This window comes from Ambystoma mexicanum, chromosome 3q (genome assembly GCF_040938575.1).
Source record: "Ambystoma mexicanum isolate Mex_15411 chromosome 3q, UKY_AmexF1_1, whole genome shotgun sequence".
In the NCBI taxonomy this organism is placed as follows: Eukaryota; Metazoa; Chordata; class Amphibia; order Caudata; family Ambystomatidae; genus Ambystoma; species Ambystoma mexicanum.
The window spans coordinates 1,107,243,810-1,107,261,147 of NC_090926.1; the positions used below are offsets into that span (position 1 = coordinate 1,107,243,810).

Below are 17,338 nucleotides of genomic sequence, written 5' to 3' on the forward strand. Positions count from 1 at the left end.
AGATCGGTCCTGGATGTTCTCAAGCAAGGGCACACCTTGGAGTTCCAACGCAGGTGTCCTTGTATTCCTCCTGTGCCTCGACAAGAACAGCACGCGGCGGAGCTGCTGCAGGAAGTCACGCCATGTTAAAGAAGGGGGATAGGTCCCATCCCCCAGAGCATCCGGGGGTCTGGTGTGTGCTCCAGATACTTTCTGGTCCGAAAGAAGTCAGGAGGGTGTGGGCTGATCCTAGACTTAAGGTACCTCAACAAGTACTTGAAGTCGCAGAAGTTCAGGAAGGTCATATTGCAGCATGTGCTCTGCCAACTGGAGGAAGGCTACTTCCTTGCATCGCTAGAACTGGGAGACTGCTACTTTCACGTCCCCATCCACTGGAAGCACCACAAGTTGCTGAGGTTTGGAGACAACACTATCAGTTCAAGGTGATCCCCTTCGGCCTGAAATCAGCCCAAAAAGAATTTTAAAAAGTGACTGGCTCCAGTGGTGGCGCATCTTTGTCTCGAGGGCATCCACGTCTACCATTACCTGGATGATTGGATCGTCCAAGCCAGCTTCCATGTGCTGGCGAGCTATTACACGGCGAGGACTGTGCATCTGCTGACGAATCCGGGATTTTCCATAAATTATATGAAGTCCTGCGTGGAGCCATCGCAGAATGCTTTGTTTCTTGGTGCCGACTCAACACAGTCGCTTGTCTGGCGTCTCCCTCGGAAGAGAGGGTGATGGCCATCCTGAGGAAGGTACAGCGCCTGTTGCCGCAGTCAGTTACAGTGCGAGTCATCAAATCGCTTTCCGGCATAATGGTCTCCTGCATCAACCTCGTCCCTCTTTGCAGACTGCAGATGAGGCCTCTCCAGGAGTTTCTGGACGCAAGGTGGCTGCAGGTCTCAGGCTCTTAGATAAGATCACTCTCAATGAAGAATTCCGGCGGGTGATTCAGTGGTGGGCCATGTGCCCTCACTTCATGCAAGGAGCACCATTTTATGTCCCTCTGTACCAGGAGGTAGTCACCACGGATGCCTCCCTGAAAGATTGGGGAGAACACACCAGACAGTTGCATGCCAGAGGCCTCTGGCTACCAGATGAAAAAAAAACTTCACATCAACGTCCTGGAACTTCGGGTGGTCTTCTGGGCCTTCAGGTCGTTCCTGCCCTCAGTGAAGGGGAAAGTGGTGGGGATATTCAGACAACACCACCACCATGTTCTACATTTGGAAGCCGCGGGACGTGCTCTCCAACTTGTTCCCAGGAGGCTCGGGGCCCTGTGGCGCTGGGCCATTCTTTGGGACATGTTCCTTGACCCTTTTCACCTGGCGAGCATCAAGAACACCATCGTAGACTCTCTCAGCAGGGAGCTGCATTCTTGCCACGAATAGGAGCTCCACCAGGATCCAAGTGGCTCTTCCGTTCCGTGATTGGGGTCAGCCCCAGATCGCCCCATTTGCGACCGCGGCAAACTACAAGTGTCAAAGGTTCACCAGCAGGTTCCTGCAGCAGAGGAGCATGGGGGATGCTTTCTCGTTCCTTTACGCCTTTCCCACTTCTGCTACGAGTAATTAACACACTCTTGACAGTATCACTGCAGGATGATACTGATCGCTCCAGTGTGACCGCAACAGAACTTGTATCCAGACCTGCTACGTCTATCAGCGGCCGCATCCATCCGGCTGACTCCACTCCCGATTTTCTCACCTGAGAGAGCCGGGCAGTTCTGCACCATGATCTAGCTTCGTTGAGCCTCAGGGCCTGGCTCCTGCAGCCCTCGAGTTTGGACATTATTCACTGCCGTTGGAATGTAAGGACATCCTGGCCAGGGCCAGAGCTTCTTCGACATTGATGTGCTATGGACATAAGTGGAAGCGATTCGCCTTGTGGTGCCGGACTCCGAAGATTACTCCTGTGTGTGTCACAGCCCCGCAGCTCCTGCCATACTTACTTCACTTGGCCAAGGGTGGACTGGCTCACACCTCTATCAAAGTGCACCTGGCCGCCATATCCTGTTACACCAGGGTGCTGTGTAGGCCTTCCCTTTGGTCGCACAGACTCATCAAGGAGTTCCTCAAAGGCCTCTTCAGAACTTTTCCACCAGTGCATTCTGCTGCTGCAGCTTGGGAACTCAATGTGGTCTTGACTAAGCTCATGGGGGCCCCCCTTTGAGCTGATGCAGCAAGCCCCACTCAAGTTTCTCTTCTGGAAGACGGCTTGCCTCGTGGCGATCACCTCGGCCAGGCGGGTCAGGGAGATTCAGGCCCTGTCTTGCAAACAGCCGTACTTGTCCTTCAAGGGTGGTCCTGCGTACACGCCCCATCTTTATGCCGAAGGTGCAGTCAGAGTTCCACCTCAACAAGCCTTTGGTGTTGCCTGTCTTCTTCCCGAACCCGTTGTCGCCAGCGCAGAAGGCTTTACATTCACTGGACGTTGCTTGTGCCTTGAAGTTTTACATGGTACACACGAAGGGTTTTCGGAAGATTTTCTCAATTGTTCGTCAGTTTTGAACCTGTGAATCACGGGAAGGCCTTGTTTGAAGCGTTCCATCTCCAGATGTCTCTTTGGCTGCATCATGCACTGTCGTTGGCTGGCCTTTCCTGGCCCGCCGAGAGCCCATTCCACAAGACCCATCGCAGCAATGCAATCTGCAGGGCTGCTGCGTGGAGGTCCATGCACACCTTCACAAGCTTCTACTGCATCGACAGGGATTCCAGGGAGTAGTCCCGGGTCGGCCAGTTCACTTGAGGTGAGTCTGTTCCACTGGTGACTGTTTTACTTCTTTTGAGCCTTGCCACCTCCCTTGATTGGATATGTGTACTGGTATGTCATCGTATTCATGAGCATGTGAATCTATGCCAGACCCATGCTGGAGAACAGGAGTTACAGGTAAGTAACTTGTTTCTTATCCCCTTCACAGCCTGAGCGCTTCCCGCTAAAGATCACAAACTCCAAGGTAACACCATCTTAAGACTCCAGTTCATCAAAGTTGTCCTGGATACTTGTACTGGACAGACTTTTCCTCCAGAGAACATGGTCGCAAACATTTATTAGGTGGTTGAAAAGTTGGAGAGCTCCATCTTTATGCCATCTTCAGCCTTTATTTGTCTTCTAGGTCTAATAGCGTCCTGCATTTTCACTTTGGCAAAAGCCTAGCTGAGGATGAAGTCATTGCAATGTCTACTTTGAGCCCAGTGTCTAAGTTCTTGGATAACATGTGGGACCTGCTCGGAGTCTCGACTCAATTTGCTCTGTTTCTGGCATGGTGGGCCCAAAGAGACGTCTTGAAGGCAGGGGATACATTTTAGAAACCTTGGCCACGAAGTGACAGGTGCTACCCTGAAAAGCTAGGGTGGTCATTTGGCAGTAATCTCTGAGTGGGTGAGAGAAATTTGGTGCACGGGAGAGACCCGGTTACAGTTACATCGGATGGAGCTGCTTGCAATCCGACTAGCCCTAAATGCCTTTATTTCCTTGATTCAGGGGATGAGTGTTCTGATCCTGATGTACATCAAGTTGTATATGCACTGTCTTAACAAGAGTGGTCTGTAGGGGGTCACTCCCCTTGTGCAGGGAAGCAATGCAGCTTTAGCTTTGAGCCTTGGAGAGCAACATTTCCCTGGAGAGCAACACTTTCCTGTCAGCAGCCTATCGCGCCAGGATGGAGAATGGGGGTGGTGGATTACCTGAGCAGGCAGGGTTCGGTGTCTCTCACAAATGTGAGTTGTTCCAGAAGGTTCTTGAAGAAATCTCCAACCTAAGGGGAACCCCTACATTATCCTGTTAGCCTCCAGTGTCCACAGGTAGTGCGAGTTGTGCTCCTCAAAAGTTCCTCCAAGACGGGCTTTGTGGAATGTTTTTCTGGTGGATTGAGCATTCAATCTCCTTTACGCATTCCCATTGATTCCCGTCAATCCACAGATTCACCAGAGATTAGAGTTTTTGGGAAATGACGATCCAATTTGTCCCAAACTGAGCTTGGAAGACATGGTACTTTGATCTTGTCGGCATGACCATCTGTCCTCCCTGAAGCCTTGCAAAGAGAATGGATGTTCTCCACCAATCGAAGGGCAATACATCATCAGAATTCCAGCACTTTTAGCCACCATGCCTGGCTGCAGAGAGGCTGAGCACTGGTGCTTGCTGGAAGATGTCCTGGTGGGATTTCTCTCCTCTTGAAGACCATTCACAATGTGATCTGCAACTGCTGGTGGAAATAGTTCTGTGTTTGGTGAGAGGAGATGGAGTTGGATCCCCTTTGTTGTTAGTCCTCCTCAGTGTTTGTTTCCTCTATCCTTGGCCACAGCGGGACTGTAGATTGAGATGGATCACCGCTTTCTGGCATCTGTTTTTAAGAGGATTGCAGAGCAGAGGGTACTACTTTGGCATTCCCACTGTGATATAGTTTCTGAGAGGACTTTTCAGCATGTCCCAGCCTGCTCCAACCCAACAATGCCAAAAGTAATTTGTTGTTCCATCGCAAGATCTACATTTAGTACTCCCATTTTTTTATGGTCTCTCCCTTCCAGCCTCTTCATTCTTGCCTATTGTGTGTAACTCTTAAATTGTCTTTCTGTGGGCTATTCGATTAGCCAGAAGGGTACGTGAATTACAAGCACTTTAAGTAAAATCACGTTATTTGATTTTCTCAAGGGGGAAAAGGTTAACTCCCATCTAAGTTGGTCTGGGTGTCACATAAACCAAAAAATAAATGTATGAGTATTTTTCCTGACTTCTCATCCATCCAAGGGGGAGAAAAAAGTGGACCACGAGTTCCTCTGCAGATGGGTCTAAAGATTTCAGAAAGTACAGATTTTGTGGCTTTTGTAGGGACAAGACAGAGTGTTGCTGTCCCTAAGCATCCTGTGTCCTGGTGGATCATCTGCATTTCAGAGTGATATAAATTGGCAAGCATGGGAAGCTCCTCCAGTCATTAGGGCTTATTCAAAGAGGGGTTATGGTGCTGGACATTTGTCAAGTGACTATGTAGACTTTGTTTAGCACCTTTGAAGAGCATGACTGTGTGGTCACTTATGCTTCACAAGATGCTAGTTATGGGCAAGCAGTTTTGCAAAGATTTTTGGTCAGATAAGTTTCTCTCACTGTGCCCCCCCTTCTGCCAGGTTCCAGGTCTGCTATGGGAGTGTATGTAAAATGAGGCATATGCATCTTTTTTGTTATTGCAATTGATTTAATTAAACCTTTACAAATTAAAAAGACAAAAGGAAAAGAAAAACATTGCAAATATCCAAGAAGATATAAAAACACAATCATTGCTTTAAAAAAAAAGCACAAAGCTCAATAAGAAGAATCAAGAAAAGATTTTAAAAAACGAAATGGCTCAATTACAAAGCTGTCATAAACGGATAATAAAATGGCAATAATATAAGATTAAGAATTCCAACCAAGGCAATAAAACAGTGAAACTGTACCCGCTTCGCATACAAATCAATCAATTCATTTTACAATTAACCCATCATACAGAATTATCTAATAGTTCAATGATTTAGTTCATATCCCTCAAGGATACCCTCAGTAGCACAATTTCTAAAATGTCAAACTTTTGTTAAAGCTGGATAAAGCGAGACCTTCATGTGTATTACGAATGTTAAGGCATTTCTGCCAGGCTAATTCCTCATTAAAGCATAAGAGTTGACATCTAGATGTACTAGATATTTCACTCTAAGGTAGGTCATGTAATGGATCACATTCCAAGACTAGATGCCTAGTTTCTAGTTTCTCCATGCATAACCGGCAATTAGCTGCTTCAATCGTTATTTGCTTCCTCCTTTGTTGTACTTCTCTAGTAGGGAGTAGATTCCATCGTGTGCCCTAAGCAGAGTTCTGCGGTAATATTTATTCGGGAACTATGCCAAAATCATGGCCGGTGAGACTCTTCACCTATGTTCATATATCAGGTGGTTAAGTGAGGTATAGGAATGGAAGGCATCAATAGTCTGGATCCAATCCCAGTCGAATACGGCCTTTTTGACCCTCATTGGATTACTGACCAGGGTCTCCAACTGCATAACAATATTGCATAGGATGAACTCAGATGTTTCTCTTAAGGAAGTCAGCACAGTGCTGCGGATCACATTTCTCCCCATTAGATGGTACAGAGTATTAGGTATGGGGACCATCATTTTCGAGTATAAGGTCAAAGAGGCCCACTGTACCCTTGCCCAGAGAGATGTAATACCTAGCTCCAATCTTATGGCTGGTAACGCGACTGAGTTAGGTAGACCAAGAGTTCTACGCCATAGTCTGCCCTCGTATTTGTTCAAAATTTGTTGAATTCTATTTGATTTCAATTACAACCAATAAGTCGGTGCGATTTTACCCTCGTAAAACATTAAAGCAGGTTTGAGGGAGAATCTACCGAACCTTCGGTCAATCTTGATCATCTGTGCTTCCAGTAGCTTAGTCTTATGGAGCAAAGCCTCAATGGCTATATTTGACCCTTTATAGGCAGCAATTTTGAAACCCAGATATCTAATACTCTCCAATAGTTTCAGTGGCATTCCACCAACAGTGCTAACATTCCCAGTTCTCTTCACCTTGGTTTTTTTAAGGGAAAGGATTTTAGTTTTATTAGGGTTAATGGTAAACCAGTTTAGATTAGCATAGTTCTCAAAATATTTTAATAACCTCTGCAGTCCGACCCTAATTAGATCAAAGATCAATAGGTAGTCTGCGTAGGCAAGCCAGACAATTTTTGCCTGGCCCACCTTTGGTGCAATTAATCCTTCCTTCTCAAGGATCGATGCAACATCTGAGAAATATTTATTGAACAGCCAGCAGGCCAAGACACAGCTCTGTCTGACACCCCAGTAGGATCGAACTCTTCGAGTCACATCACCCCTTTCACTAAGTCTGATTTGGATTCCATAAACTCATGTACCCCACTGATGATTTTCAAGAGCCCCCCTGGCAGCCCCCCACCCTCCTTAGCCAATTTAGCCTGTAGTCTCCCTCTAGCAACACAGTTGAATGCGGCTGAGAGGTCAATCGAGGCCACATAAGTGCAACCCTTTGATGATCTCCAAGCCTCTTCTTGCACACACTTGAGGACAAGACTGTTGATATTGGCTGAATGGTCTTTCCTAAATCCAGTCTGCAATTGGTCAAGCGGATGTATCTGTCGGGTCCAATCTTCCAAGTGTGAGAGCAGAAAGGCTGAAAAGATCTTAGTCAGCATCAATCAGCGAAATAGGCCGGTAATTAGTTGAATCCGACCTACTCCCTCACTTGAAAATGGGTACCAGATGAGCAGTACTCCAGGAGTCCAGCGTCACCCTATAGGAGAGTATGTCCTTAAATTCCAGGTATAGTAGGTTTGCCCAAATATTTGGATTCTCCTTAAAGGTGTTATTAGTGAGGCCATTGGGCTCTGGCGCTCTAGATCTTTTACATTTGGAAATCAAGGAGTAGATCACATTAATATCCAATTGGGGCTCCCAAAGGGGATAATCTACTATCTCAGCTGCTTTGTCGGATGCAATACTGGGTTGCCCAAACCTTCTCTCAAAGGACTGTACCCAGTCTTGTTCTGCAATTGTGTTCAGTTAAGAGACTACATAGTTTGAATCCTGGCCATTCACAAAGTGCCTGAAGACACTAACCTCAGCGTTTATCCAGATCCCCAGCCTTATTTCTGCATCTCGCTGTAGGAGGGTATGCTTCAGTGACTTATATATGTTCTTGTAGGACTGTTTGATCTTCTTTGCCAGATAATATCTGGAGTTCTCATCAAATTTCGTACGCTGTATGGCTCTCAATTCCCTCCTCATGTTGGTGTTTGCAGCAGCCAACTCCTCATTATAACAATGGGCATGACTGACGGGTCTCTTCCTTCCAAAGTTGGTTTCAGATGATAACCCAGAGACTAGACAGCCAATAATTGACTGGAATTCACTTGAGTTGAAGTTATTTAATTTGCAGCCTAGGGTGGATAGGCTGAGTACATCCCTTAGTTTCTGGTTCAACCGGCCGATATTAGAATCAGTCCATTTTACTGAATTCCCAGCTACAGTGGGAGCCACCCGAGGTTGCAGGCAATATTCCCAGGACTTCATTATCCAATCAAAGGTTGCAGTTAGGATACAATGATCATTCCAGGTAGTTGCCAGCACATCGAAAGACATACAACAGTTCATTAAGAACGAGTCTACATAGATATAATATAGAAGGGAGGAGCTAATACCCCTACGCCAAGTATGCCATTCCGATTTCTTCCCACTAAAGACTGGAGGCCTCGTCCGCCTAGACCCACCAGCCAGATCTGCCCCGAATGTCTCTTCTCAGTTAGGTCAACAATGGTCCCATCCAGGTCCCAAGGGGAATATTGGGAATCGCAAACAGCATTCAGATCTCCCACCAAAATAATTCTCCTATTCATGAACCTCACAGTGAAGTCATCAATCAAATGGCATACCTTATCCACAAACCCATTCACCAGACCAATCCCCTTATGCCAATAGATATTGATGATAAGGATTATTACCTTACCATCCAGAGATGAGAAATCCACCCCCAAATACTCCAAATGGCAGGTTATCAATGGTTAGGCCACTCAAACCCAGGGAATTTTCCATCTTAATGATCAGAACCTCTGAGGGCCTACCTCCTTGCTTTTTTTGGCCAGTTGGGCAAAAACACTGGAGCCATCCAAGACTGGTACAGAGGTTAACCAGGTTTATTGTAGGCAAATGCAATTGGCTAGTCTTAGATTATCCAAACAATGCGAGTTAGAGAAAAGATGGATGTTTCCCCGAGTGTTCCATGATTTTAGATGAGGCATATGCATGTGTGGGAGGACGCCATCCATTAGAAGGGCAAACTACCTAGATTTGGAATTATTGTTTTTGTAGGATGGCTGTTCCAATAGATTCCTCATCACCCTCCCGATCTGTCCCACATTGAGAGGGTGCTTTGCGATGCAGGAGGAAAGCATATGCTTTTGTAGCTCCTCCTCTCTGGGTCTCTTAACTGCTGATCATGGTGGTGGGGGATCACAGGATATGGTGTCTCTATATTTAGACTGGCCCCCCTATTTCTTCTGGGACCAATGAGTTGACCGATAGAGGGTCAGCACAGAGGCAAGCCTCGTCCCCCTGCTGGTGAAATGTTTGTGGTACAAGTTGCACTGCTCCAGGATGTATCTAGATCAAGGTAAGTGATTTATTTTGTACTTATAAATGCAGTAGTCACTCTCCTTGAGAAGCAATTCCTAGTTCCAGCAGTCGCTGTGCTAATTTGTATCCTCATTATTAGAATGATTTCTAATGTTGTGACATTTTTTACGTCTTGATCCTTAGACTATAGAAGAGGGAGCTTCATCCTCTGACATTTTTAAAAAATATATTTTATTTATGATTCTGAGAATAAAACACTCAAGAGAAAAGTTACATGTACATATCCAATACACCAGATATATGCATTCAATTTGTATAATACTTATAATAACAATTGACTAAACCTAACCAAACTTAAATCCAAAATTTTAAAACCCAAACACACTACCACAAATCCCTATCTTATAGTAGAAAACTAAACATCTCAAGACAAAAGACAATACAACACCAACAAATACAACACACAACATCGAGTACGAAAATAATAACCTCCATCTATCCCAGTCAGAAAATGAAGCATGCAATCAGTAAACCTCAACTGTATAATTCTAACAATTGCTGTGGGCAGTGATTCTGCTGGAGGAAGTAAAGTGATGTTTGTTAGGAGTGTAGTGGCCAGCATATAACATGAGGGTGATTACTTTCATTTGTGTTTAATGTTTTATAACAAGTCTAACCTTGAAACAACCTGCGCTGACTGCCTCTCTCCATTATATTTATATTAATAGTTCAGTCACACAGCAGAACATCCTAAGCCTGCAAACATTAGCCTAATTTCCTCAGGACATCTTAAGCCACAATCCTGAGCTAGTTGGTGCCTCACATCCATCCAATGCCCATCCTTTCCTATGAAAGCCGACACATAAACACACAATATTTGCTCTAGCAAGAAACATTTTTTACAGGCTAAGGAAATGTGTGAGAGCGCAAAGGCACCCGTGGGGCACTCTGTAAAGGTTGCAGTGTTGTTGCAACCCGAGGACTTGGGGGATTAGATGGGCCTTCCAGCCATTCTGTTTTTTAAATATCAATCGTGGTTCTACATATCTAATAAGGGACATCTTAAGTGGACCGTGCAAAATTAAGTAACAAATGCACTACTTCTGCCAACAACCGATACTTATCTCTCGTACCCACTCTAAATGCCATGGGTGCCACACAGCCTACCTCTGATTCTTTTTATCCCCCAAGTAGGTCTGTGAGAAGGGTATATGTTCTTTTTGTAATTTTGTTTTACCTCAGTGCTGGTCAAGCCACCAACACATGGACATCTATCAAAAATTGACCCACTTGTTATTACGTTGTGGCAGCGTGTGGCATATAATTCATGGACGGTTAGAAGTGTTCCATTTGTTAACCGGGTTGTCTGTTTATAATTTACTTTTCTGTTAAATTAAAGTACCTTCTGTTATACTTACTGGCACAATGACGGGGACTGACGTAGCGAGAACGGAAGCAAAGGCGTTGCTCTGTATCTAGCACTTAAATGGCTATTCAATAATTTTGCAAATAAAATATTTAGAAATTGTCTTTTTTATACATTTGTGTTTTTTCAATGCATTTGTGTTTCGAGTAACATTTTAAACTGACTCTGCAATGTTGCCTCTCTCGCATTCCAGGCTCTACTCACATCTTGACCCCAACCAAATTCCTGGATGATCTAAAGACTCTGGACAAGCCACCTGTGCAAGCTTCCCAGTGAAGCCCACAATGTCATGCCTTTCCATGGTCCCTTGGAAGACCACCGACGGATGAGCTGCAGCTGCCCTGCTACTTGCCTGCAGGCTAACTTTGGCTTTTAGTTTCCTGCCCCTTTCACGAGTTGGGGAATTACGAGGAATTCGGTCCCTCAGGATCTAATTGTCTAGTAAATGCCTGTTCAAAAAAAGTCACTTGGTTGTACCTGTGTATTGCAACAGTCAAGAGACATAAGGTCAACAGCAAAAGGACTCCACCCAGCAGCCATTTACAGCAGAATGTTGACCGGGCTGTGAGCCAAAGCACAAAGGCTATTCTAGAAGGAATCCGTTTTTAATATCTGCTGTCTATGGTAGTTTGGGAGGATATCTCTTGGTTGCTGCCATATATAGGTTAAACCTTTGAGGCTCTTTTGGTCTGCCATTATAGTTGCATAATTCTCATTTCTTCCTTCAGCTTAAGTCTTAATTATCATTGAATATTAATTCATACCATAAATGCTGTAGGATTGCGGTAAGCCCTGGCCAAGGAGTTATCACCTCTCGCACAGCCATGGCCACGGCTGCTGCGATTCAACAACCTTTTTTGTGTGGATCTAGTCATTGACCTCTAAAACAAGGTCGGTGCATAGCTCATCTTGATGCTGAGCAGAAATCTCTCTCCCACAGAAGAATATAGGGTTGTCATCAAACTGGTAAATCGGTGCATTCAAATAACTCCTGTCTCTGGCTTCAAACTTGCATTCTCAGAAAGGTACAGGGCTTTTACATGTGTTTGACGGTGTTCTAAGATATTGATGTGCTCACTGCTCCTGTTAATAAGGGTCTAGAGTTCTAACATTTGCCAGGCTTGCTATCAAGACATATTGTTTGTCTAATGTGTACAGCGGATGCAGACTTTAGAAAATATTCAATTTGACCCTGTGCCTCGGCTCACCGCTTGAAGGAAATGTGAGTTTCCAACTTTGTTCAGCTTCCTGGACAGTTTTGAAATTGTATGTTGCGGTCAGCAGAGCGTTCCTCAAAATGCTTGGCTAAGTAATATTTTTAAATCCTAGCCTCACCTTTCAGCAGATGCCGTTCTCGTCATAGCTAAACACTCCATTTCAACTCTGCAGCAAGTTCCAGTTCATCAAAGCAGCATGTCCTGGTATTTCTGAGATCATGTGTTCCAATTACGCCACCATTTGAAATGTATGTTCTCATGTCGTGGCTGCACAGTAATCATGTTCTTCTCAAGTAGGGTTCACAATGATTTTTATGAAAACTGGTCATGTTCAAACTGATTGTCACTCCAGCCCAAGCGAAGCAGAGGCCCTTCATGTACATGGTGCAAGAGCTCTATTTTTCCCGTGCGTCTGCTCGCCTGCAAGTTGAAAATGATATGCGGGATATGAAGTCCCCCGCCCTCTTTGCTGGCTGGGGCAGACTGCGGTTGACGCATCCTTTTCTGGTGAATGAATGGATCTGGATAGAGGCTTTCACACAAAACCCTGGGACTCAGTCACTTCTAAAGTAATTTCTCTGATGAGCCATTAGTTTTCATTCCTGCAATTCAGATTTGCAAGACTTGTAGAACAATCGAAATGGTGTCATTTGCTGTCCTATTGTTCCCTCTCATTCCTGCAATTAAGAGTTGTAAGTCTTGTGGAAAGAGAGTGCTAGTAGTGTCACGAGCTGCCAATTAGTTTCCTTTGAGAATAGGATGTTCCTTGTGTCCTAACACTGTACGGTGCTATTTTGTAATCTGTAAAACTGTACAAAATGGAATTTGGCTTTTATTGACTTGATTACTTGGGATAGTTGGTGGATGGACAAGGTCCGCTCAATACTGTATTGGGTGCTTTGATGCACCCAAACTCAAGATAGTCATTAATAGACCATGAAAGATGAGAAATGCTTTCCTGGCTCTTTGAATGTTTCTGTTCAAGGCTGGCTTTTGTTTGATCTTAGTGACTTATCATTGTCTTATCTTGTGTTTCTGGGTAATGCATTGCACTTATGGTTATGGGTTCCTCATAGCTCCCCCATGACTTCTTAATGATTGAAATGCATTCCACTTGTAATCCTGTACCAAAGCACAAGGTTGCTTCATTATCTAGTTGGGCATTTTGGCACAGAGTTGAAGTGGTGTTCCTGTAAGTGTAAATATTCGTATTTTTTTTCCCCCCACGGACAAAGCACTTCTAGAGGTTTTCTAGTTGGCTAGTGGCTATGGAAAGAAGTATTGCTTAAACAAGTTTGCCAGCGTAACTGATTTTTGGTTGAAAGTTTCTGGTGAGAAATTGTTTGCTTGTCCAACCATCCATTTCCCGGTTCTTAATTTGCAAAAACAATTAAGTGCTGTGTGCCAATGCGGTTTCAGGAGCCCTAGGTTGCCAACTGTGAATGCTTATGATCTCCCCCAAAGACTCGATCTTAGAAGCCAGAGAAGTGATAGTTTTTTTTTTTTATCAGTGATCACTTACCTCGATTTTCTTTGTTCCAATTATTTCATTTTTTTAAATATTAGGCATTTGGACCTGTTTATGTCTCCACTGTACAACTCTTAGAGTACACTGCTCCAGCTTCTGCAATCTTGTGTGCCTTATGCCATTCCTATCATTCAAGGACCTGTTGACCAGTAGAAATAGTATTTATCGCTAGTAATGGTATGGTTCTGTTTTTCTTCCTTTCTTATGGTGTCTGAGGACCCATCAGGGTCTCAATGTTTGCTGAAAGGCCAGTACCTATCAATGAATACCCCCACCAAACACACTGCATCAGAGTAGCAGAGTTAAATGATGGCACATTTCCTCGAGGTCACAGTGTGCACTATTTACACATTGCATCCTGCGTTTCCATGGGTAGTGTTTACCTGACATGCCCTTCCCCTGAGGCATTATTTATCATTCTTAGGCTCGGTTACCTAGACTTTGCATTTGTGTGAGATTATGTTGGCAGCAATATGTTTTCACCTTCAAAAATGTACTCCATTTTAGGTCAGTCGTAAATCAGAATGTGAACCTTCTGAATGTTTGTCTGTTAAGCATCTGAATCACCCTAACCTAACGCAATCAACATGGTGCACACTGCTCTCTCAGCTAATAACGTATTTGGAAGCCCCAACCAATAGACGTCAAAGATTCTGTGACCTCGAGAAATTGAAGTGCCTTTACATTTTCAAGGATGCTACATCTAATGCTATCTCTCTTTGTCACTTCAATAAGTAAACTGGTTCTATTTGGTATAGATGACTGCATGATACACTCTAGATTAATTCTCAAGAGACAAAGGTTTGAGGTCATGGGAAGCGAGTGTTGTCTTACTTAAGAGGATGTACTTTAGTAGTGCCTTCAATGGCGAAACTGAGAAATAAGAGTCATGGCATCAAATGTGGAATTTATAGCACCTAATCGGGCTCTGTCTTGTTTAAATAACTGGTAGAGTTTTGATTAATGGGTGTCTAGCAGCCATCTAGCTCCACTTGACAAGAGGTCTTGAGATGTGTTAATTTTCCACAATGTTTTATTTGCCAACCGCAATTTGGGGCTTGTTAGTTTCTCTGGGCACATGAACAAAGTGAAGAAGTACAGTTTACAGACATCCTTCTACTCTGGCTGAAAAGATTAAACATAATTGTGGTTGCTTTTTTCAGCTTCCTGTCTTATATATGTGCACTATCATTTAAATGTTATGTTTATTTTAAAGCAGAAAATAAAGATGATATAATCATGTATAAAATGAAAGTTGTGTCCTACACTGTTTTAAATGCTCTTACAAATGATGGGTCCACTACACATTCAGCAAAACAATCTGTTGTGTTCCAAGTATCCTATGGTCCCATATAAGCGAGCCATGGTTTGCAGTCCTACAGCTGGGGTGGTGACTCCTAGAGCTAAGGAACGGGGTGTAGATACTTTACACCTGCAAGTACTTCATTGTCGTCATATAATGGGTTGAGCAACCATACTGCAACTAAATCCAGTGAAGAAAACAGAACATGTTGCCTTCGGTAAATGACCAGTTGTGACCGTGGATTATCAATCTCTGGATTAATGTTACAAGACAGTAATTAAAAAATAGTAGTTAATCATGTCAAAAAAGGTTTGGGCTATAACAGAAAAGTGCCCAACACCCCTACTCACAAATGTTGACAGTTTGAGGGTTAGTAAACGCTCAGTATAGCTTAGTGGGAGTTTATGGCTTCAGACGTTTCCTTTTTGTAAGAGGGTGTGCAAGCCATAACAAAACTAAGTGAGGTGTAGTATTTTGAACTCCACTCTGGGGCAAATAATGGAACCAGACTTTTACTAGGGTGATCTTTTTTTTTTGTTCAGACCATCAATTTGACTAACGTCTACCTGTAGCTCTCTTCGAAGGCAGTCCACATGGGAATCTGGGAAGCTAGGCAGTGCTCTAAGCTTCTAAGTTGTGAGCAAAGCATCCCGGTGTACCACTATTTTCTTTTTCGAGTTGGCAAATAAACTGTCTGTACACCCACAGATTATTCATCTTGATACATACCCCTTTCCAGCAGAAGACCGTGTAGCTCGCCATTTATCTCCTCAAAAAGCTCAGCTATATGGTCCTGTAGGTGCTGCCTCCATAACAAATGGTGCACAACACACTCCACCGACTTGAGCTCATTTTATTCCACACGCTCAGCATGCTGTTTTCTCGGGACACTCAAACATTCAAACTGCTTCACCATCCTAAGCACCCCTAAATGTTTGCAGTCAAGGCCAGGATATCCTCAAGATCCCTTGTGAACGAGCTAAGTTGGTGCCATGTCCCCTGGCCTCCAACTTTCAATCTATCACACCCTAAGAGGAAAGTCTCAGTTTGGTGGCAAGGCGCTGGCTCCAGACACATCCTCTTATCCACAGCCAGACAAACCATACACATTACAGACATAGCCTTGGCACTGCGCTTGCCACTCCGCCCTCACCACGTTCTACTCAACCCAATACAACACCATCCTCACACAGGCTCTCGAGAAAATTGCACCCCTCAAATTACAAAAACCCACAACCACCAAATAACATGTTTCAACAGTTCCCTCCTTTCTATCAAGCATGAAACCAGATGCCTGGAAAGAGCCTGGAAAAAGAGCCCATGCTTCTCAACCAGGACACCCTCTGAGACGCTGGTGCAACAAATACAAAACAGCCATACGCAATGCCAAAGCCACCCATCGCCTCCAAGAGCTCCAAGCCACCACTAATCGTACCCGGAAACTATTCAACGTTTAAGTCCCTTTCTAAACCTCCATCCACACCTTACACACACCCATCCACTGCAGTATGCAACTCTTTCATGAACTACTACAACTCCAAACCCAGGCTCTTGCCCAGATCCACTGGATGCTCAGACCCCACTAATTGCCTTCAAAGGACTCTGCATTGTATTCAAAGCCAGTCACCTCAAGACTCCATCTTAGCCTCATGATGAACTCAAACCCATCACCCACACAAACACCAGAGAAGCATGCCAATACATTTACACATTCCACTCTGAAAACTCAAATGCACACAAAAACAAGCATTTACTGATGCATGCAGGGAATGGAACACCCTACCTCTTCACATACCCACTCCACCCTCCATCACCACTTTCAGAAAGAGACTCAAAACAACTGTTTTCTCACAAATAACCCTGCCCCCCATGACCATCATGTGTTTATCCTAATCTGCCTATCCTGAAAACTTTTTGTAACTTTTTTTCTACTCCTATCATTTCAAACTTTGAACCGTGTAAGACAATACGAAACCCTCTAGGTTGGGACAGCACTAAACACAAATTCAAATAAAATAAAGTTAACAATCCAAAGATGAGGTCCTACTCTAGGATTGAACTGCGCCACTCCCATTCTACATCCTTGTATAAAAAGGAAGAAATGTCACTTGCGTAGAGACGATAAATGAGTTGACGGACTCTCAACATAGTGAGGCAACCTTTCTTTCTAAAAACTCATCCAAGGAGCAATGGGAGGAAATAACACGCCAACTGAGATTTTGGGCACATCCTTGCCTCCGACAGCCAGTAGATGTACTCATGAGGGTAGCAGTTATACAGAGCACTCATGCAAAGGATTTACAGGTTTCCTATATGCTGACCCCTTAATGTTAACTTCAGTCGAGGCCATGGATGCCAGACCGGTAAATCGGCCTCAGCCAGTGGAAAGCTATTCTCCTGAGTCTAGGAGAGTTTTTCAGTTTGATGCAGGTGATTTAGGACTGTGACAATGATCTTAATCATGCAAGTTTGGAATGCCTGAGCTTGGCCCAGACCTCATTGCCAGAATTAATTTTAAACGTTAACATTTGAAATTCTAGTGTGCTCTCGTCAGATCTCAGGGCTTGGATATGCAACAGGCCTCCCCTTATAGTCATCCAAATGCTTCCTTTCGTAGCACCATTGAAGAAGAGGTTGGTGTGTTGGGGCTCATTGCACCCTTTAAGCTAGGGGTGCAGTGATTTGACAGAAAACTTAGTCAAGTGTCCTAAAAAGAAAACCATCCTGCCCTTTAATATGGCAGTC

The 17,338-nt window shown here is 44.2% G+C and overlaps 1 protein-coding gene across 2 annotated transcripts in view; it reads left to right on the plus strand.

The window, feature by feature from the left end:
* STXBP2 (syntaxin binding protein 2) overlaps positions 1 to 14,544 on the plus strand; it is a 669,892-nt gene extending 655,348 nt beyond the window's left edge. The window contains exon 19 of one of the 2 annotated variants that reach the window (XM_069603862.1): positions 10,739 to 14,544. In XM_069603862.1, coding sequence (XP_069459963.1) covers positions 10,739 to 10,821 — 83 coding nt within the window. In that variant the 3' untranslated portion in view covers positions 10,822 to 14,544. The remainder of the gene's footprint in view (positions 1 to 10,738) is intronic. The other variant, XM_069603864.1, reaches the window with a different exon arrangement.
* Positions 14,545 to 17,338: the final 2,794 nt, after the last annotated feature.